Below are 24279 nucleotides of genomic sequence, written 5' to 3'. Positions count from 1 at the left end.
AGTTACAGCCATAGTTCTGTAGTAACACTCTGACTCCTAGTCAGAAGGCATGGGTTCAAAGTCTGCGCCAGAAGCCTGAGCACGTGTTCCACATTGACATCTCAGTACATTACTCATAATGTGCTGCACTATCAGAGATGTTATTATTTGGATAAAATGTTAAACCCAGGCCCAGTTTGTTCTCTCAAGCGGGTACAAAATATCCCAAAGGCAGTTATGAAGAAAATCAGGATAGGTCTCCATGTTCTAGTTAATATTTATCCCTCATCCAATGTTACTAAAACAGATTATCTGGTCTCACTGTATCTCATTGGTGCGGTGTGCAAATCAGCTTCTGTATTTTCCTACATTAGGAGTGATTAAAACTTCAAAAACATTAACTTGCTATAAAGTGTGAATGAACTTCCTAAGATTGTGAATGGTGCTATATAAACACAAGTGTTTTGTTCTCCTATAAAGGAATTAAGCATGCACAAAATTATAGCACAATGATGAATACAATTTTGTTTCCAACAGAAATAAGGAATAGATTTAGAATCCAAACACTGGGGTAAAATGAAGAATCCCTCACCCAACCAGCCAAAGCAACAGACTCTCTAGTTCATTTTTGTAATGTTTAAAGCATTTCAGAAAACATCCTTTCTGATTAAGTGGAGCAGGAAACAAACTTACAACCACTGGTCGTAGCATGGAAACAAAAGCACAGAAGCGACTGCGTTCTTCAATGAGGGCTCTACGGACAGCTTGTTTTTCTGTCTCTTCTAGTAGAAGATATTTATCATTTACATCTTGCAAAGCACTGTCCAGCTGGGGTTGAATGTCTCCTTTTCCTGAAAAGATAGAAATAATGATCAATGTCAAGCAAGTAAATTAATGGCTTTCACTTTTATCCTCTCTTGGCCATCCCAACATATTAACACCGAAGAATCCTCTGAACTTTCAGCAGGTCAGGTGAATGTTTCAGGAATAGAGCCATTATAGTTTTGATCCACACCTGAAATGTTATCTGGTCTATTCTTTTTCTGTACATTGACAAACTTGAGGATTTTTAATAGCTACTGGTTTTGTTTCATATTTCTACACTCTGCAGTATCTTATGTTAATTAAACCATCAGAGATTTGCGATGAAATCTGGGTCCTTCCGAATTGACAAATTCTGCCTGTAAGCTCCCCCCTACCTACTTCCTTTGCCTGTTTCAGGTTTTCTCTTATTTTCACTTTCACACAGTAGCACATTTGCTCTAGTAACTTTTTTTGTTCATTTTCTTGCCCTATCACTATTCATTTCCTTTACCTCACAAGATTAACCCAAAAACAGGCTTCTCCTTTTGTCCTTGTACCCCCATCTTGCTAAAAATCCATTCCATCTTTAACTTTTCCCAGTTGTGATGAAATGTCATTGGCCTGAAACTTTCCTTGCCCACAGATTCTGTTCCACTTGCTGAGTATTTGCAGCATTTTGTTTCTTATTCCTCCTTGGTCAGTGTGGTTTAAAAATTAGCAGTTTGATTTTGTGAAGGGCAATTTTTTCTTTAAATTTCAGATTTGGTATTAGAAGAAAAATCTAAGACGTACATGCAAGTTTGTGAAAATTGTTTACAACTTAATGTTCATATTGTTATGGGCATGTAGACAATTCAATTTATAAATTTATATTCTACAATTTTGAGCTTTTCAAGATTTCTGCTTCCTCTGTTGCGTTTTTGGATGTGCCATCAGGCATTCGGTCTTTCTCATTTCTTCTTTGAATTTATAGCTTGTGAACAATTCTTTTTGTTATGTAGATCACAAATGACATTTTAGAACAGTACTACAGACCAAGTAAACAAACACTGCTCACTAGGAAGATGAATTAATTGGTGCCATTTGCCTTTGGCTAGCTTTTCCTTTACTTGAACCCCAACAAAATTTAAACACTTGCAGCAAATCTATGACTGAAGTAATAAAATAAAATGTATTTTGGTATTCAAGGTTCAACACCCCTTAAAAATAAAAAAAAAGCTTTTTATTCAGAAGTGAAATACATAGGCAGATGAAAACTTAATGACCAAACTTAATGACCAAATGACTGATACAAATTTGATTCTCAAACCTTGTTCAGTGTAAATGTTTCATCAGACTTTCTGGTTTTCCTACAGCCAAAATTAATTGATTTAACTATTTCATGCATGTTACAACTATTTGCTTCCACATTGGAAAATATTATGCTTTTCTCAACCCTCCCTAAAGCCCACTGTCTTTCTACAACGTATAAAAGTGATAAAACAATATTTAGATAACATATTTCAGTCGATCTGAAAGAGCCTACATTGGCAGAAATAAATGTCCAATTTTGTGCTACATATCTTACCATTTCAGGAAACAAAACACTTGCTTGCATTCAAATATTCTTAGACATTCAGCAAATGAGCAAGGATAATGGACCTAGAGATTTTTTCAGTAAAAGGTCTAATACATTCAGTTATATAAATACCAGTTTTCATACAATGAAGCCAACTTTTGATATCTTACTGAGAAATGGAAGGATGTTAAAACTGATCATGAACTGGACTACAATGCTTCCAAAAATGCAAACTCGCGCTCCCTTCCCAACCCATAATCCGTTATGAAACGCCAAAAGCATACCCAAATGTTTCAAGTAAATGCACAGTCATAAACTAGGACAAGACATCAGTAACATGCTTAACCAATGTCACAAATTATGGTGCCTCTAAAATTCAATCACTGGTACAATAATACTTCAGTGCACATCCACTCACAGAACATTTAAGATAGTGCAGTAGGAACAATTAACCACAAACAAGGCTACTACACAGACATTTACTTTGGCGGGTAGGAAGTGTGCTGGGAGAAAAAAGGAAAAGGTACAGGGGTGTTTCAGCTCCCTTTGCCTCGTAAAACCAATCGAAGTGGAAGTGGTTAGAAGTAAGCCCACTCAACCTGGTTGTAGCGGCAAAATGATTTTATTGAATGACAAATAGATAGTGTAACTACATTTACTTCAGAATTGGCTGAGCTGAAAACAAAACAAGATTGATAGCATTGTATGCTATCTATTGGAAAAGTAAATTTGTCAGGCAGAAGAAACAGGAAGATTTGTAAAGGATTATGATGCTAATGAGAATACTTTCCATCCTAATGCTATTCCTGCCCAGAATGTAATCTTTCCTCAGGTCATCATGGTTGCAGACTCTTCTTGGCAGATCTTTTGTTCAAAACGTTGGACACTAAACAATTCTGGTACTCAAGACATTTTTAAATTGGACAATGATTTCTACAAGTTAGAATTTTACTGTCATCAATAAAATATGCTCTTCTAAATGCTTTGAAAGACAGTTGTTAGATCATATTATAACTTTTTAATTAAATAGATCATAAAATGATGTGAACATCAATGGCTTTGAATTACAAGCATTGTAGAATTATTTTTTCTGTGTCACTTTTACTAGAATATTTGGCTTTTCAATTTTTCATAACACAAGATGCTAATATAATGACAGGCAAGTACAGACTAAGCAAACAACTTTAGCCAACAACTTGGTAACATCTCTCAGAATATGTAGAATTCACTACTCACATCAGAAAATTTTAAATCAAGTCCCTGTAGGTTTTTCAGCCTATACACAACATGCAAACTCAAATATAATTTCTCTTCTGTCCAAGTCTGAAGTCCTTGTGGTTTGTGAGGTTATATCACTAGTATTTTATGGAAATTACATCAAAATTGAAAAAAGTTCCAACCAGTCTGTTTGGAATTAGCTGATCTCAGTCCCACTGACAGAAAAAGCATCACAGCTGTTCTCAATATTGCCGTGTTAAGAGTTCTATGAGAAATGTATATGTAGGTAAACAAAATATCACTTAGGAATGGCTCCTGTAGATTGGAAGGTGGCAATTGTAATTCCACTATTTAAGAAAGGTGGGAGAGAGGAGAAATTATGCAACTACAGACCAGTTAGCCTAACATTAGTCATAGGGAAAATGCTAGAATAAAGGAGACAAAAACAGGACACTTAGAAAATAATGATAGGATTGGACAGAGTTAACATGGATTTATGAAAGGAAAATCATTTTTAACAAACTTGGAGGTTTTGAAGATGTTACTAGCAAAACAGATAAGGGAAAAGGTATATTTAGATTTTCAGAAAGCTTTTAAGGTTTTGCACAAGAGGCTGGTAAACAAAAGTGGAGCATGTGGGATTGGGGGAATATACTGGCATGGATTGAGAACTATGTAATAGATAGAGAACAGTAGGACTAAACTGATCATTTTCAAGTTGACAGGCAAGTTTGTGGGGTACCGCAAGGATCAGTGCCTAGATCCCAGCTGTTCACAATCTATATCAATAATTAGAATGTGGGGATTAGGGCAGCATGGTGACATTGTGGTTTGCACTGCTGCTTCAGAGTGCCAGGGACCTGGATCTGATTCCTGTCTTGGGTCACTGTCTTTGTAGAGTTTGCACATTCTCTGTGACTGCGTGGGTTTCCTCCCACAATCCGAAAGATGTGCTGGTTAGCGCACTGGCTATGCTAAATTCTCCCTCAGCGTACCCGAATAGAAGTGTGGCGACTAGGGGTTTTCAACTTCAGTGTGAATGTAAGCCTACTTGTAATTTTTAAAATAAACTTTAAATGTAATAGTTCCATGTTTGCAGCTGACACAAAACTAGGTGGAAATGGAAGTTGCAAGGAGAATGCCAAAGATGCTTCAAGGGGATTTGGAGAGGCAAACTAAATGGGAAAAAAAAATCGGCAGATAGAATTTAATGTGGGGAAATGCAAGGTTTAGTTAAAAAAAAACACAAAGAATATTCCTAAAACTGAGGGGGTCTAGGATGTGTTGTACTTCAAAGGGACTTGGATGTCCTTGTTCATGAGTCCCTGAAAATTAAATGCAGATACAGCTAGCAATTCAATGAGCAAATGATGTTGGCCTTAATTATAAGAGGATTTGCATACAGGAATAAAGTTAAGAGTCTTGGTGAAGCTGCATCTGGAGTAGTATACACAGTTTTGGTCTCTGTCCCAAAGGAAAGGTGTAGTGACTATAGAGGAAGTGGAACGAAGGTTCACCAAACTAATTCCCGAGATGGAAGGATTGTCCAAAGGTGAAAGCTTAACTGGACTTGGCCGTTATTCTCGGAAAGAATGAGACAGAGACGATCGCATTCAAGCACACAAAATTCTTACTGGCCTTGACAGGGTAAATGCAGGAAGGCAGTTTCTGTTGGCTGGGCGAGTTGAGAACCAAAGAACAGAGTCTCAGTATAAGGGGCAAGTCATTTAGGATTGAGAAGAGAAATTTCTTCACTCAGAGGGTCAGAAATCAGTGGAATTCTCTGTCCCAGAGGGCTGTGAAGGCTCAGTCATTGAGTAGATTTAAAAACATTAGTGGATATGGAAATGGTGCAGGAAAATGGTGTTTGAGTAGAAGATCAGTCTTGATCTCACTAAATGGCAGAACGTGCTCAAAGGGTTGAACAGCCTACTCTTACTCCTATTTCTTATGCTCCAGAATTGGCTGTGAAGTCCCAAACAGCTTGCTGAGACTCAAGGTCAGGCATGAATAATGGATAAGATACCATACAAAAGCCACTGATTGGCACCTAATACAGCTGTATTCAGCAAGGTCAGTGCCTTGGAAGGTGGAAAAAATGGCAAGGGGAAAATGGCATGAAAGTCAGATGTGAAAAGAACTTTGTCCATTGAACTTTGAAACTCTTTCTTCTAGCACATTCAATTTTGTGCCACAGTAACTAATTGTACTTTAAATAATGGTGCTTGGTAGATTTTTCCAAACATTTCTCACCAACTAAAGTAGTTTTCCTGATATTTGTTCTAAATGTTACCATTCATTCCCATTTTGTTTTGTCTGATTCTACTTCCTTGGTGCTGCTTGAAATAATTTGGGTTGACTTATTTACCATCTGAAATTAAATGATGGGATTTGTGTTTTAGTTTATAGACTATAAAGCATATGCTTTAATTATAACCTGTCCTCTTTACACCTGGAGTCAGATTTTGACAGTTTCTATGCCTTTTTTGTGTCACAATCAAAAAGTGAACAGAACACTACGTGCATTGCAAAGGCTTAGCATAATAACTTCTAGGGACTTGACTTCAGTGTGGCTTATTATGCCCTTGGTAATTAAACTAATTTGGAAACTTTTTTTTAAATTTTTAATAAAAAAGGTGTTAGAAAATTGAGGTAAGCTTTACAGCAACACATACTTTTTACATACACCAATTTTATTAGGTTTCATATTCCTTCCAAATTAGTTTGTACTACTTATATTTTCTGCCCTCAAGTCAGATTGCTGACCACTGAAAGCTTTGTACGCTTATACTTTATTCCTGGTGGCAAGAATTTACTAATTTCACAGAACATCATTATTTCGAGTCCCTTTGAGAAAGGATGTATAGTTCGGGGGGGGATTTGCCAATTATAAGCTGGTGGGTCCCAAAGCTTTCCCAAGGCCACTTTTGAGCTAACTGTTACTGTCAAAATATTTTTGGAATGTTACACTGCTTTAAATTGTGCTTTGAGAAATTTGGAGAAGATGGGCGTGTGACTATACACTTTGAAAGTTTTGTTCGTCAGAAAAGCACACTGAAAATTCAGAAGCACACATTAATAGTTACAAAATCATGAGCAGGGTGCACCTGAATTTCTATGCTGTGTTAGAAAGGCACCCTGCAGAACTCTAAATGATTGTGTTGGAATTGAATACATTTTTTCTTGACATTTGTTCATGGGATACATGGGATGTCACTGGCTAGGCAAGCATTTATTGCTGATCTCTAATTGTCTTCAAGAAAGTAGTGATGTGCTACTTTTTTGAATCGCTGCAGTCCGCGTGTTGTACAAAAACCCACAGTGCTGTTAGGAAAGTAATTTCAAGATTTAGATCCAGCGATAATGATAAAGTTTCAAAGCAGGAAGCTGTGAGACATGCAGGGAAGTTTGCAGCTAGTACTGTTTCCATGCATCTGCAGCCTTTGTCCTCTGGGTGGTAGAGGTTGAGAGTTTGGAAGATGTGAAGGTTTGGAAATGGAAGTGGACATAAGAACACTTGAACATATGATTAAGCGAGGATATTGTACAATTTACAGTTTGAAAATCTGGGTTTGGTAAATTAATACAAAAGTTCAATCTGAGTTTTTTGTTGATTGATGAGTCATTTGTTACAAGCAAGTAGTTATACGAGGTTGAGTAGAATTAAGGATTTACATCAAAATGATCCAGCAGCTAGCGGCAAACAAGATTAACAGCAATCTAATAGTTGGTCAAATCACATCTTTCAGATATCATAACTATAAGGTGCTGGTGAACACGAATGCAAATTTTTAAACTCTTTAGGAAAGCATTGCACTGAAGTAAAGTAAAATGTTTTTGGGATTTTATTAAATTCCTTCTTGAAAATTTCACTTAGTCAATGCAAAATTCATACAGCAAGTCAAATCTTTCACCATCATAATCCTTTACATATTGTATTAATATAATTTTGACTTATTAATTATAAAATGTCTGGTTTTATAGCTACCCAACTCCTCTTAAATATTGCTATAGTGCATATGTTTTCTGGGCAGTGGTTTTCATTCACATTGTAGATGATAGTACTTCTTTCACTGCATCAGGTTTGTTTTTAATGATGGTACAGCAGAACAGATATTGTACAGTGTATTCATTTCAAAACAAAGGTGCCAGCATAAAACACTGAGATAATGAAAGTTTTTTTTTGTGATGGTGGGGGGAAGGAGAGGAGAGAGGCAAAGGGAAGAAACAGACTGGCAGTTACTGGTGAATAAAATTTATACACATGTATCCCACAAAAGGGTTTAATCACCAGCCAGCAGGGTAGAGCTCAACTTACCAAAAACATCAGCTAGCAGAAGATATGGCACAGCAAAATTTGATACAAAAAGGAAAAAAAAAATAAGTCAAACTAATCTTCATGGTGTTATGCACAATATCTGCATCCACTTCTGCGCCAATTCACAAGTGTACATGCAAACCCATACTTTATTTCAATAGAACGACGAGATTGCAGACTTGAGTTACATTTGTGCTTGGTTACACTGTCCCACAAGGTTGGAAGTTAGGATATGGTGTATTAGTTTATAATCTGATAGTATACAGTTAACAGCACAATTAAAATCTCAATCATTGTGTTGCATTTGTGATATACCCACTCACAGCATTTAAGGCCAGTCACTTCACAAGTATCTTTATAAACAACAATTGATGCCAACAGCTGAGTGACGTTAATTTAACAAGGTAAGAGTCAACATAAGAAAATCATACACAACAATTAAATGTTAAGGTAAAGTTGAAAATGAATCATCCTTAAAATACAAATCACAACTCATATTAAGCCTAATTTATGCTTAGTGTATCATTCAAATGTATTTAAAAGCAGAAATAAAGCAGAAAGTTAGAAGATTTGATGGAAATTTATTTCAACTCTAGTTGACTTTAAACAAAAGTAAAGATTCACCTTATAGCCACTTATACACACTTTTGGTCAGCTTGTTGAGAATAAATTTTGGTGATATAAATTCACAAGAATTTAACACAAATTAGTGTTAACAAATAAAGGCTCTATTATTTTCTTGCAAGTTAATATTTTCAGAACCCCACAATTTCTAAATTTATCAAGATTTAAATAAACTGCAAGTTTAAAACAAAAGATGGAATTTGTATCAACACATTATTAGAAGCTGCAGTTGTTAATTTAGAAAAGTATCTCTAAAAAGATCAGAAAATATAGAACTACAAAAATTAAATGTAAAGGCCGTTGTCTATTATATTTCAATTCCAACTATAATTTACAATTCTTACTGATGAACTGAGAAAATTTTATGTAAAGTTGTACATCATGGAAGTTATGTGAAACTTTATAGTTCTCAGCTGGAGTTTTCTAGACACCACACTTTAGGAAGGCTATCAAAGCTGTGGAGAAGTGCAGAGGAGATTAAATAGAATGGTATCAAGCATGAGGAACTTCAGCTACATGGAGAAACAATAAAAGCACAGGTTGTTCATCTGAAAGCAAACAAGATTACAGAGATAGTTAATAGAAATGTTCAAAATTATGCAGATTTTGGATAAGGTAACGAAAAAAACCGTTTGTACTGGCAGAAGGATTAGTAGCCGGGGACACAAACTTATGATTGCTGTCAAAAAACTAAGGGGAGAGGAAGGGTTAAATCAATTAAACAGAGAGTAGGTTGAATATGGAATTTTTAAAAAACCAGAAGTGATGGCAGAAAAGGATTAAATGTTAGTTTACCAAAAGGTATTGGATCGGCAGTGTCATGGTGAAATAGAAAACGGACTAATTGGACAGTTATTTCAAAGAAACAGAACAGGCACAGTCAGCTGAATAACCTCCTTATATACTGTAGGATTTTGACTTTTGACTGTTGAATTCTTCCTATCTATCAATTAATTCCAAGACTCAAATAGCCAAACCCAAATCTTTTTCCAAAGCTACTTCTGGGCTGCAGTAGACTTGATGTTTGGTGGCCAGAAACCAAAAGGAACATTGGACACCTATTTAATTGGAATGGGAAACATCAAAATATTAACAAAGGTTGCTTTGGCCTTGCTGGTCATTTGCACAAAATAATGCTGCTTCCTGGTCATCATGGGCTCATTTGCTCCTTCTTCCCCTTGCACTTAGGGAGATATGGGAATCTTTGCTTGAAAATAGGTTACCTGAGTCACACTGAAATTAGTTCATTACTACTGGTGACAGTAAGCCAATTTCACAGAGATGCTCAGAATTCCTTCTATGAATCCAAAAAGGAACAACATAACATTAAATATGATGACACATCAGAAATCTTAATAGGGAAATTAGCAAGTGAATAAAAAAAGGCCTGTCCTTTCGCTATCTGAAATAATCTAAATGAGATCAATGTTGTTTCTGTCACATATAAACTTAACCTTACTTCACAGTAGAAGATTAATCATCTGTCTGCACGTATGCTTCCAAAGAATCAGGTTGCTTTAAAAGCACTAAAGAGGAGCATCTTATTTTGGAGTAAGAGAAATAATTAAATTTCATAAGCAAATCATGCAACCAAGTTAAAATGCCTTCTGTGCATTCATCACAAATTTAAATTTAGTTGCAACTCTCATCAGTTATTAAAGATACAACTGATTAGAATACTTCTTGTAAAGTATTATTGGTAGTCTGTGCTGTCTTGGGAATGATGAGACATGGACCCAAATGCATAAATTCTCAAAGCTGTACTCTTGATCAGAAGGAGCTTCCATATAGACAGAATAGCCGGCACAAAATCAAACTCCAACACGCTGACTAAACAGCAACATAGGGAAAATCAGAGTGGCTGCAAATTTGGATACAGGGAAGGATAAATAACAATTTTCCAGTTTTGCAATGGAATAATGAATGCATTGAAACAACCAGAACAAATTTCTGCCTATAATCCCCAGAGAATATTCTTCGGCTCTTTACGATGAGAAACTGATCAACAGAGGTGATGCCACACTGCCATTTCTAGGCTGCATTGAGCATCTTTCAGAGGTCTAAAATATTGGGTCAGTTTCAGCAAATCCCCAGGCACTGTGTCAAATTTCAAATCATTGACAATCAGGGGCATTTTACTGAACGTATCACACATTTAAAATTATATAGTTCCTGATCAATAAAGGGAACCATTCCTAAATCTAAAATACAACACACCACACAATGCTAAAACTAAAAAAAAATCCAAAATGGTTTTATACTTATTTTTGAAGGGGAAACTAGCAAACTACAGGCCTGGCAGTTTAGCACCAATTTAGATAAAGTTACTGGTATTGATCATCAGGAACAGAATGATAGCATTTGAACATGTATGAGATGATCAAATAAAGTCACCACAGATTTGAGAGTATTAGCATATGTCTGATTAATCTAATATAATGTATTTTGAAGCGATGACTGACAAAGAGATCAGGGGAGTGTCCATGACCATTATCTGTATAGACTTCCTTAAGGTTTTTAATAAGGTTTCCATAAGAGATTATCAGACAAAATGAGTGCATATGGAATTGGGAGATAACCTTAGAATATGGTTGGAAAATGATGGGAGTAGTAGGACACAGTAGCAATAGATTGAAATACCCTGACTAGTGAAGTGTGACATACAGGCCCAGGATTTGCTGGGAAAATAATGGTGAGTTTACAGTGCATATTGCCATTTGCATGTTTGAAAAAAAAGCATAAGTTAGAAATGACCACAAATAGCTGGATGATATGTAATGCTTTGCTAATTGTCTCACAAAAATGAGGTATCATCAAGGAAATTGCTGGATTGGCACCTTAAGTACGAATTAGATTTGCTGTAGGACTGATGTTAGACAACACAAGGACACGGCCCACGATGAGATTCAACTCCTGCAATGTCATCCAAGTCTGGAAACCCAGAAAAAGAACTGCTGAAACTGTGGAGTCTCACCCCTGCAGGTAGTTCCTGGTATTTTTTTTTGTTATATTAAAGAAGGCTGACCTTGACAATGATGTCCACAGGAAAATAGTTAAAAAAAGATTTTCAATACATGCATGCCATTCCTTCAACCAAGTTTGACGTGTAGGATGAAAGTTGAGGTTTTTTTTAAAAAAACAAAAAACAGATACCTGGCATACACCACTCATTAACCACCAACATGGGAATGTAGGAGGGTCATATTCTGTAACCACAGCCAAAATATTTCAGTTGGCATCATGGTTATTGACCAGTGAGTAACCATGATGCCAAATGGAAAAGTTTGGCTGTGGTTACAGAATATGACCCTCCTACTCTGAAATCAAGTTCTTTTTGCAGATTAAAACCAAATGCCAGTTCCCCAAAAATTCAGAGTTGAATAACACAAGCGTGAATAGGAATACAAATGGATTGATTTGGGGCCATGTAACTTAAGGAAATTTCCTTGAATTACGTTAGCATTAATCCTGCCACCTTTGTGGATGAATAGCAAAGTGATAAACCATCTGTTGTACAAAAATTCACTCCTATTAAGTGGAAGGGCAAAAGAGATTCCTTTAGCCTTCACAAATAATTTTACATGCTAAAAGAATGTACAGGAAGGAACTTCTGTTCTTCATTTGTTGATCAAGTACTATCCCTCCAAAGCTAAGTGCCCAGAATAAACAGCAGCAATTTTCAACACCAGCACCATGCCAGAACTTTTAAGTGCCTGACATGCTACCTGAATATTAACCTCCTTTGCTTCCAAACCAACAGAGAAGCGTCCATTACTATTGTGAATTGAGAAGGGTAAGTGAAGGAGCTCAAGATGAAAATCCTAGAGAAGAATTCTCCACTACTGTCTGCTGCAACCCTACCATCAGATTTCTCAAAACTAGAATGTTAAAGAAAGGCAATGCATTAGACTGCAACATCTGAAAAGAGAATTTGAGCACATGATGGAGCATATTAAGGTGAGCAAGAAAGTCCTTACGTATGGCTGCAGATTCAAAAATTGCGACCATATCATCTGCGTATCAGAAATATACACAGGGTAGAGGGGTTAGAGCTCATTCCATCAAAAATACATTTCCCATGGAAACCGACAAAAATGTTAGTGAATGCTGGATCTAGGAAATTTTATGGCTGCACCATCCATTTGAACAAATATGATGTTTTTAAAATGAACTTGACTGCATGAGTTGCTAAATTAACAAATTCAATGGATATGGGTTCAAAAAATGGCAGCATATCTTAATTAGCACCTTGAGGCAATATAGAGATCCACTAAAGGGTCCTCCACAACTGTCCATCATAAGTTTACTTCAATGTACATCACGTTGGGATTCTTATGGCTTCACATGCTACAGACAAACATATCAGTAATCTTGTAAATATGACTCTGGCCAATTGTTCACTTTAAAAACTGGACATAGAAACAAATCATGCCAAAGCTCTCTTGCAGGACAATGGCTATCCTAATCAGATAACTGTCCACTGCGTATCACGCAAACTTGCAAAATTTAAAAATGTCTTTCGCAGAATATGGGTATTGCTCTAAATAGGGTAAAAGTCACCACCTCTAAACCTGAAAAAGTGTGTCCAGGCTACCTCAAATTACCTGGAAAGATAAAGTATCTCAAAATACTGAGCAACTGGTTAAGGAAACTATTTTATGCTGCTGCCATACAATGGTTACGCGAGTGCCAATTTCCACCAACAGGATTGTGCTATCAGTCCAAAAGGACATTCCGTCCATCACATAGTTGAGCAATGTTGTGCATAAATTTCATTCCTGGAGGGAGGCCACAAGTCCCAGCTACTGGATCAAACAGCATGACCCTATGGTTGTTCATAATAGGTAGAGACTGTACTCAACCAGCCCACACTAACAAACCACCCCCCCAAAAACGTTTAATGTTGGATACGATTCTCTGGAATTCTCTGCCCGTTGAAGTGGTGGAGGCTGCCTCGCTCAATATTTTTAAGACGCGGGTTGATAGGTTTTTGATAGGCAAGGGGATTAAGGGTTATGGGGAGAGGGCGGGAGTGTGGAACTGAGCCACGACAGATCAGCCATGATCTTATTGAATGGCGGGGCAGGCTCGAAGGGCTAGATGGCCTACTCCTGCTCCTATTTCTTATGTTCTTATGATTCTGTGACTGGGAAGCACCTGCTGAATAATCCTGAGTGTGCTAATAGGTACACTAACAACCACAGAAGCCTTACAGTGCAGAAGGACGCCATTCGGCCTATTGGATCTACACCAATTCTCTGAAAGACCATTTCACCTAGGCCCATCCCACCTCCCTGTCCCCATAACCTGCACATTTACCACCATCAATCCACCTAACCTGTGCATCTGTGCGGAATCTGCACATTCTCCCTGTCTGCATCGGTTTCCTTGGATGCTAGTTTCCTCCCACAGTCCGAAAGGCATGCTGGTTAGGTGAAATGGCCATGATACATTCTCCCTCAGTGTATTTGAACAGGTGCCGGAGTGTGGCGACTAGGGGATTGTCACAGTGACTTCATTGCAGTGTTAATGTAAGCACGCTTATGACACCAAATAAATAAAATCTTTGGACTGTGGGAGGAAACTGGGGCACCCAGAGAAAACCCACACAGACATGGACAGAATGTGCAAACTCCGTACATCAGTCACCCCAAAGGCAGAATTAAATCCGGATCCCTGGTGATGTGAGGCAGCAGAGCTGCCCTTTTATTGTAATTGATGAAAATCATGATCATATATTTATGATAATCAGCTGAGTTCATAATGTGGCTCCCTAATGCCAGCTACAAGCGATATGCATTCATATGCAGGATCCTTCTCTGCAAGCAAACTAAATATGTCAAAGCCTTGTGCCTTTTTTGAGTTATCATGGAGCTTGGGAAATCTAAAAGTTCTCTGTTACTGTTGCCGCAGCAACAACTTAGCCAGAGGTGACATGCTATCCAATCAGTAGGTACCCTTTTTTCCTGGATAAAAACTGTTGTGGCTGTTTGGAATTTGGCATTTTTGTGTTTGTTCTGTTGAGTGCAAGATAGAAAGCTTCAGTAACATAGCTCTCTCTTCAGCAATATTTATGTTCTGTACTGTTAACAATTTAAGCTCAAAATGAAATCTGAGGTGTTGATGTTCGTTTCTTACTGAGGACTGACGAGAGATCCTAGGAATAGTTCCAACAGTAAAAGCCACTAATAGACTTCTGTTAATCATCCTGGGCACAGCCTTTTAGAATGAAAACTTGCCAGGGTATCAAGGTAGTAAGTATGCTCATTGGTGGGGAATCATTAAAAGAGCTGCCCAAGTCTATACATAGTTCAGCAATAATAGCTGCTTTTATGATTGCTATACCATAATTATTCTAGGGAAAGAAAAGCCAATCCAAATAACCAGATTTATCCTGATACACCCATTTACTACTTAGACAGATTGAACAGACTTGAAATTGCCAAACTTATGAACAAATAATCATGGAGCATTAAACAAAAAAACTACAATAAGATTTGCTTTCTAAGTTGCTAACTCCATTGTTTTGTCTTTTCTGAATTAAAATAAATGTCAAAAATACAGTGATTTCCAATATGTTTGTTTCAAATGGAGAGTTCAAGTCTTTTATTTGCCCTCTCCCCAACCTTTACTACAATCAAAGCTTATGCAAATATTTTTGTTGTCATTCATTATTAGACTAAAACAGATTTCAAACAGGGCAAACAACACATGCTGATTATGTCTACAATACAACTGCACAGTCAGGCCAAAGAACTCAGTAAACTGATACTTACTAAATTAAGTTCAGTTTTCCTCTGATGTGCTAGAAACCAGATAGTTAAGTTGCAACATTAACATTCAGTGAAGGCTATGGACCAAGTGCTGGAAAACGGGATGAGAATAGTTAGGTGGTTGCTTTGACCTGCGCAGACATAATGGGATGAAAGGCCTTTCTAAACTATAGACCTCTATGAATCTCAGAGACAGGGTGAGGTTAATAATCAGAACTGAACAGCATCCAAGCACACACATACGCACTTTTCTAAAGATGATTCAATATGCTGGGGACATGATCAATGTGTTTCGGACAACTTTTGATTATAAGAAGTATTTTCCAATATTCCTGTATTGATTTAAGATTCAGAATGAATTTTTAAATCATAAATTAATGCCTTTTATACAAGATTCTTATCTTAATAAAGATTTATTGCTGAAGTCTTTAACTTCCTTTTACAGGAAAAATATGATACATTTGAAAAAACGCTAGCCAAGATTTTGGACAGTTGTGACACACGAAGATTAGCTTTTGATATCATTACAATTGTTCACCCTTCAATAAATAATATTTAGCACTGAGCAATACAAGCATAGCTCTAAAGTTGGCTTTAGGAAAAGCAATGAATTGTGTGCAATGAAGCAGGTAGCAATGCTATCATACTAAGTAACAGAAAATGTTTACAAAAATCTCTGGAGGATTAAGACAAAGGATTCTAGGATGTTAGTCTTTCTGTGCATTACCAAAAATTCTATCAGCAATAATTTAAAAATTAGGATAGTGAAAATCCATGGCATGAATTATGCTGCAATGACCTAATTTATTAATTTGTGCCTTAAATTATACTGATCATAAATGAGCAGTGACCCAAAATATAACTAAAGTCACTTTTAATTGAACTATTTTAAATAATAGGCATTCTTCGTTCACAAATTAATTCTTTCTTGAAATAATGCAAAATTTTTAATGAACTAATTTCCACAATAGGTTTATAGCAATTAACTGTTTCATCAGTTTTAGTCTGCTATGAAACAAACTGTTAACGTGGATGGTCTTTGACAACCTCGTTGGAATGGCAATCAGTGGCAGAATGCCACTCTGTAGTGCTTAAAATGGAAAGTGCTCATCTGCCTGAATCATCTGGCTTAGGCTAGGTGAGACTGGAGGAGTGAAGCACGCCCATGGCTCCAGTGGTGAGGTACAAAAGAAACAGAGCAAAGAAGAACTTGCCCCTTTTACTCGCATTAGCTGGTGAGTTTAAAGATTCCACTGAATGGGAGAAGGTATGCTTCTAAGAAAGTGAATAGGATGTGAGGGTGAAGATTTGGACATGGGGGCATGGAGAGGGATGCTCTGTCTGGGTGTTTAAAATAGTTATTCATAACTTTGAAGTGATTTTTTTCCCTTCTAACTTTTTCAGAGTAACTGTGTATAAAACTTGCAGAACCATCCGAAGTTAAATTGCTTTGTCAGATGGTTCCCAAAGAGGCGCAATTGTCTAGGAGAAATTAGCCCTTCTGGACATTTGACAGGTAAACCCTGAAATAGGAATGTATAAAAGGGGGGTCCCTCGTGCTTCTCTGGAGTTACCTCCCCCCACCAAATCCAACACGAGGGAGGAAATCTGTGGCATGGCCTATGCTGCAATGGCCTAATTTCTTAATCTGTGCCATAAATTGTACTGTGATCATAAACGTGCAGTGACCCAAAATAACTAAAATTAGTTTCAATTGAACTATTTTAAATAATAGGCATTCTTCGTTCACAAATGATTTCTTCTTGAAAGAATGCAAACGGTTACAATGAACTAATTTCCATGTTACGTTTATAACAATTAACAGCTTCACTAATTGCAGTCTATGAAACAAACTATTACATTGGATATGACCCAAAAACAAAATTCACCTTTAAAAATGTTCCAAAATTGTCTTCTGCCAAATCTGAATCATGTTAGTATATCTATATTTAAAAATGATCTTGTATTCATAAGGCAAGTGATTACAATTCAATGGATGATGCTCTAGCACATGACCAAGGCTCGTTAATGACACAGGCGCAATACACCATTTGGATGGGACCAAACCTCTGATACTAGAATAAAATGATTGACAAGATTTTCAGAAAATAAATTCAGACTTGGACCAACTCCTAGAAATGTAGAAGGTGACAAATGAAGAAAAATGTAAAGTTTGTAATCAGTCACTGAAGGATTCTTTCCAATATGACAGGAGAAAACTGCTTCCTTCATTGTGGATCAGATTTCCAATAAAAATTATTCAAGGGATGGGAGACATTGTGCAAGTACTGATTTACATGAAACTACTGCTGGGAACTTCTTAAAACAATCAGACATTAAATAATGGTGCAGATGAGGGAAGATTAACATGAGAAAAAGAAAATGGTCTTCCAAGTATGGTAGGGTGAACGCAGGATTATTCAAATAACCATTAAATACTGATATATGACTGCAGGTGATTGTTTGACAATAATGGAGATAAAATTTTGCTGCTTTGGTCTGGTCTCTTGGAAAGATAAGCTTGTCAGCTGCTTGGGTTTCCTGGGATTCAAGAAACTTAACATTGATGAGCATCATGCCTCCTACACTGATAGCGCTGATTTACCTTCCTGGGAGGAGAAGTTCCAAGTGGAAGTTAACTGTAGAAATTGCTCAGTACTCCTAGCTTTGTCCCTTTTGTGGTGCATGTTAATTCATTTCAGGAAGAAATGGAATGCAAATTTGGCACAAAGCACTACCTAATGTTTATTTAGAAGAAATAACAGGTTTGTCTTAACAGTAAATCAAGTTCAAATACTATTGTATTTTTTGATCACAGAAATTAGTATGTAATGTTGACTGAAACCAATATGAACATGCCTGGACACTCTCGTATAACTCAAGTCAACAGTTTATTTCTATTGTCAGAAGCAGCTGTATTGAGTCAATATATTCTTCCAGTCTTCCTCTGGCCAGGTTGATTGGAATTGGGCTACAACATTCATAATTTGGTATCAATACACTGCACAGCTGTGCAGAAAAAGTAGGTTCAAAACCATTAGTTAATGAGATAAACTCACTAATGTTTACATTGCAATCTACAGTAAGAAACAGCAATGCAAATATTCATTTTGAGATGACATACCTTTCTTTGCCTTCTTCTGAAGTTTCAATGTATCTGACGATTTCTTTTTGATTTCTTGTCGAGCTTTCTTATATTCTTTAAGGAAAGAAAGGTTCTGTCAAGGCCTATATTACTCTGTACTGTATTTACTACTATAGTAATTTCTGTACTGTGCTCATCTCCTACACTGTTATTTAGTAAATTTAACGTGATATTAATGTGGCAGTAATGTCACATCCACTGATTTGCCCTCTAGTGCATAAAATTGATACAATAGGTTTCAAGAGAAGTAGCATTACTTCAGCTTTTAAACAACAGTTCATATTTACATACAGCCTTTAGCATAATAAAACATCCTAACACCTTTCATTGAACCATTACAAAACTAAATGCGATATCAAGCACATGAGATATTACACACAATGCCTAGTTAAAGAAGTGGGTTTTAAGGAGCGTCTTAAAGGAGATTAAGTCAGAGGTGTAGGGAGGACCAGGTCAGTTGAATTTGCACATGAATAGGAAGCTCTGCACCTTCCTGCCTACCTGTAACAACACATCAATGTAACATTGAGATAAGGGACTCCAGGAGGACCACAAAGCTGGTGGCTATCAGATACCAGTTCGAACCAGTGCAAAGTTTAAAAGTAATGTGAGTGTGTTTGGGGGGGGGGGGAGGTGTGTGTGTGTGTGTGTGTGTGTGGGGGTGTGTGTGTGTGTGTGTGTGCAGTACGTGCATTAGAGAGGGAGAAGGGGCGAATGTGTGCTTGAGAGGGAGAAGGGGCGCATGTGTGCTTGAGAGGGAGAAGGGGCAAATGAGGGGTGGGGCAATTGCGAAAGGGGGAGGGGGAGAGAGCAGGGCCAAATGTGAGTGAAGGAAAGAGGGGCCAATTGTGGGAGGGCAGGGGCACACGTGACAGAGAGAGAAAAGGGGACAAGCGAGAGAGAGAGAGAGAGAGAGAGAGAGAGAGAAAAGGGGACAAGCAAGAGAGAGAGAGAGAGAGAGAGAAAAGGGGACAAGCGAGAGAGAGAGAGAGAAAAAAGGGGACAAGCGAGAGAGAGAGAGAAAAAAGGGACAAGCGAGAGAGAGAGAGAGAAAAAAGGGGACAAGCGAGAGAGAGAGAGAGAGAAAAAAGGGGACAAGCGAGAGAGAGAGAAAAAAGGGGACAAGCGAGAGAGAGAGAGAAAAAAGGGGACAAGCGAGAGAGAGAGAGAAAAAAGGGGACAAGCGAGAGAGAGAGAAAAAAGGGGACAAGCGAGAGAGAGAGAGAAAAAAGGGGACAAGCGAGAGAGAGAGAGAGAGAGAGAGAAAAAAGGGGACAAGCGAGAGTGTGAGCAAGGAGTGGCGAGCGTGACTGTGTGTGCTACGTAAGAGTGTGTGGCCCCGAAATGGGAATCAGCTTACCCATATTATTCCTCCAATTAAAAATGACAAAGGGTAAGATTTAATAAAAGAGATATTTTAAGTTATTACTAGGAACACCCACTCCTGTAAGTTGTATCCACTTCAGGAGTTCATGTTAAGGCATCATGGGAGGGTGCCCTAGCTAGGAGTTAATGTGAGGCAGCTATATAGCCGATGAATGTATTTGTGACTGTGTGCCTCTTAATTCCTAACATATGCATAGATATAAAGGTTTACATTTAACTGCTGTGTCTGCATTTATTTTGCGGCAAGAAAAATGGTGTCGCCATTGAGAGAATGCTTGGGGTTCACTGATGCTGTTCAGAGGTCCCTCGAGGTTTTGCAGCTCAACAAGTTTGGGAAACCCTAGTGCGTCATTTTGACTAATCAGATATAAGGGGAGTCAATCATATGTTTATCTTATTTTTAAAACCGTACCTTAACAGTAAATGAGACTAGACACTTTTAAATAAATGCAGCTCTTTGGCATTTGTTTGACCAAAGGCATTTACAGCACATTTTAAACCTTGGTTAAACGTACCTTTTGCATGATCCTTGTCCAGCTGGTTGGCCACTTTCTTCCATTCTTCCATCTGATCCTGAAGTGGATTTATCAGGCAATCGATCAGAGCTCTAAGTTAATCAAATAATGTTAAAATCAGGAGGGACAAATGTTATTCATAATTTGAAAGAATGTAAAATAAAATCCTGTATATTGTAAATGCATTTAAATAGAACACATTTCATGGAAAAGGTAATTGCCATTACTGTACTTCAACATGCAACATTAAAAAAAAACTACACTCAACTTGATTAGTAAACATTTTCTTTAAACATTTTAATGCATTACTTGTATAACAGGTCTCCAGACAAAGTTATTTGTAAAGGAACTGAAGTGACCCAATTAGGTGCCCGACCAAAAATTCAAAACGTAAATTTGATGTCACTTAGTAGATTGGAAGCGAAAAACGGAAAATGAATTGGGTCACCCGAATGAGCTGTTGCATTTTCCTGAAAACTAAGCCTCTAAATAAGCACCTGTTTAACTTGGCCAGATCACGTTCAAGATTATAATCAGCCTAAATAGATTTTAAACAATTAAAATAAATAACCCATAACTTACACTGAGAATTGACGAAGTTTAGACTCTATACTTCTGTGTCGCATACACATTCTGGTTAATGCTGAACCAATTTCCCGTGTTGCACCTAATGAGGAAAGGGAAGAGAATCATTAAAATTCTTTACAGCTATGTGGTTATTTCAGTTTTTTGTACAAATATTTCTAAACTTAAGATCCAAAATATCTGTACATAAGTTTCAAAAGGAATTAAAGACTGTTCAACATCACCTCCTCACAAATGCACAGCTGTTTTACCAGAGCAAAATAAAGTTTACTTGATTAATTCCAAGTCAACTCAAATTAACTTTTTTTTTGAGTGCAAAGCTTTAGTTCAACTGCTTAATTATGCTTTTCATGCAAAAGAACACAATTAACAAACTATATTCTAAAATGAAAGTACAAAAAGCATGAATGCCCAGCAGAAAACAATTATGGATGCATCCTTGCAGATAATTATAAAGCACTTCTTCTTATAGTGATAAATAAATTCTCGTTAATTTCTAAAAGCCAAGACATGTAGCAGTTAGGTTGGATTGTAATTACAGAACCATAGAATCCCTACAGTGCAGAAAGAGGCTCTTTGGCTCATCAAGTCTGCAGCAACCATCCAAAAGAGCAATTTACCCAGGCCCATTCCAATCCCCACTCAATCCTATCCCCACAACCCCGCACATTTATCATGGATAATCCACCTAATTTACATGTTTGTAATTTAGCATGGTCAATCCACCTGGCCTGCAAGCCATGAGAAAACATGTAAACTCCAAATAGACAGTCACCCAGGCCAGGAATCGAACCCAGATCCATGGAGCCGAGGCAGCAGTGCTAACCGCTGTGCCACCATGTCGCCTACGTTTAACATCTGAGCCTCTGTACTTTGCATTTGTTTTGTCTGTGCCAAAATCTGTAGCCAGAACACCACTCCTCAGCACAAGAAATTTCAAACATGCTAAATTCTACAGTCTCCAATAGAGAGGAGGATTGTATGGTGAATGAAGAAAAGGCCACCTGAAGAGGTAGATGGAATTCACCACTACATCATGAGAAATCAATACTGGCCTTTATTTCAGGTCCATAAATGGAGAAATTCCAGGAACTAAAGCTGGCACAGATCTACTACTTCTGCTTAAAAGTGCAATAAGGACAATTTACTAACAGATCAGGAACATTGTTAATGCTTCAGCTACCAGGCTCAAACTGTATGCTTACATGTATTTGCACCACTCAATTCAAAGCAGGTAAAATTTAACTCTAGGTGAGTGTGTCAATAATCTGACAACTACCGAGGCTAGGTCAAATGAAAATTTCACAAGAGAATTGTGTGTTTTTTAAATTAGGGATATTTAAAAAGATAAAAAATGAAGTTAAGGCATAGATCAGCTATGATCAAATCAAATGAATGGGCTCAAGCAGCTGTGAACTCTTCATACAGTTAAAAAACACTCAAGAGGTAATAGTGATCCATCCCAACCAGCTTTTCCATCCAGTTTGACACTATGAACTCAACCATTGTGAGCCTTGTTGTTCCAAAGAATTTTGCACTGCGTTCTGCCAACTCAAATACTAGATCTGTAGTATAAACACAACCAAATGTCTTCCAGTTTGAAGATCAAAAATGAATGCTACTTCACCCCATCACTGTCAGTTAGTAAGCAAAGCACTGCAAAATACTCAGGTTCATAATCATTTTGCAGACAAGATTCCTCGCTCTTCTCACCAGAACATTCTCAAATCCAATGTTATCTTGAATGCATCACAATGATTTGAACTCTTCCTCTGGTTGGTTATTCATTTGTAGAGGGTAGGACAAACAAGTTTAATCTCATCTTTACCCACAAAATTTCCAGAGCAGTTCATGGACTAACCATTAGGATTAGGAACCTCAGCTCAACTTTGTTGAGGTTCTGAGGGTAAATTAAGCATTTGCTACGCTGGCTAAGATGAACTCACTGCCAGCAGGATTTTAAACTAGTGATGTTTTAAATTGAGTAACTGCGTATCAGATCACACAATGCTTTAATCCAGTACACCATCAGGGAAGTACATTGCTGCACGTGAAAGGGAAATATGTGCATTTCCTTACTGATTAGGCTAAGTCCAAAAGAAAATATAATTTAGGCAGTCTGCATGTCCAGCAGATGGTGCTACACCAACTGACACTGCCTAGCTACTCAACATTACCATTTCAAATAGACTGTCCATTTCCTTTACAAATTATACATCACTTCATCTGACTGCTGCATTCAATGATTTCAAAACAAAAGTCATTTTGGGTTGAAGTCATATCAACTTACTCCACAAAACAGCATGATTATGAAACTTTGGCTTGAATTTTGCCAGAGAATTTTAAATTCTAAGGAAGGCTATATTTGTATTTTACTGCACTTTCCAGATTGTAAAGACTAGTTAATAAGGCAAAGCTATAAGTGAAAATCAACAGCCTGCAAAATACAATTTCATGAAAAAAAACATAGAAGACACAGAATTAGGACAAGGCTAAGTAGTTGAGACAGCTTTCTTTCTTATAAAGAAATCCAGAAAGATTCTTTATCCAGAAAACTTTTGACTTGATTTATTATTGTTATATGTATTAACAGAGTGAAAAGTATTGTTTCTTGTGCACTATACAGGCAAAACATACCATTCATAGAAAAGGAAATGAGAGAGTACAGAATGTAGTGTTACAGTCATAGCTAGGGTGTAGAGAAAGATCAACTTAATGCAAAATAAGTCCATTCAAAAGTCTGACAGCAGCAGGGAAGAAGCAGTTCTCAAGTCAGTTGGTACGTGACCTCAGACTTTTGTATCTTTTTCCTGAAGGAAGGAGGTGGAAGAAAGAATTTCCGGGGTGAATGGGGTCCTTAATTATGCTGGCTGCTTTGCCAAGGCAACGGGAAGCGTAGATGGAGTCAATGGACGGGAGGCTAGTTTGCGTAATGGATTGGGCTACATTCATTACCTTTTGTAGTTCTTTGCAGTCTTGGACAGAGCAGGAGCCATACCAAGCTGTGATACAACCAGGATTAAGGCTTTCTAAGGTGCATCTGTAAAAGTTGGAGAGTCGTAGTGGACATGTCAAATTTCCTTACTCTTCTGAGAAATTAGAGGCGTTGCTGGCTTTCTTAACAGCGTCAGCAAGGGGCGACCAGGACAGGTTATTGGTGACCTGGACACCTAAAAACTTGAAGCTCTCAATCCTTCCTACTTTGTCCCCATTGATGTAGACAGGTACATGTTCTCCTTTACACTTCCTGGAGCCAATGACAATCTCCTTTGTTTTGTTGACATTGAGGGAGAGATTATTGTTGCCTCACCAGTTTACCAGATTCTCTATCTTATTTCTATACTCCGTCTTTAACAACAACATTCTTCAATATT

General features: G+C 37.4%; 1 protein-coding gene across 10 annotated transcripts in view; it reads right to left on the bottom strand.

Moving 5' to 3' along the window:
* The window catches only part of LOC145346508 (protein MTSS 1-like), a 168130-nt gene that overhangs the window by 24560 nt on the left and 119291 nt on the right, over positions 1–24279 (bottom strand). For all 10 annotated transcript variants that reach the window (XM_080193855.1, XM_080193856.1, XM_080193862.1 and 7 more), the window contains 4 exons: positions 20903–20987; positions 20321–20412; positions 18399–18473; positions 673–830 (listed from right to left, as the gene is read on the bottom strand). In XM_080193855.1, coding sequence (XP_080049981.1) covers positions 673–830; positions 18399–18473; positions 20321–20412; positions 20903–20987 — 410 coding nt within the window. The remainder of the gene's footprint in view (positions 1–672; positions 831–18398; positions 18474–20320; positions 20413–20902; positions 20988–24279) is intronic.

The sequence above is a fragment of the Carcharhinus amblyrhynchos genome, chromosome 8 (genome assembly GCF_965287045.1).
Source record: "Carcharhinus amblyrhynchos chromosome 8, sCarAmb.v2.hapA, whole genome shotgun sequence".
Lineage (NCBI taxonomy): Eukaryota > Metazoa > Chordata > Chondrichthyes > Carcharhiniformes > Carcharhinidae > Carcharhinus > Carcharhinus amblyrhynchos.
This window is presented reverse-complemented; position numbering and strand designations above follow the sequence as displayed.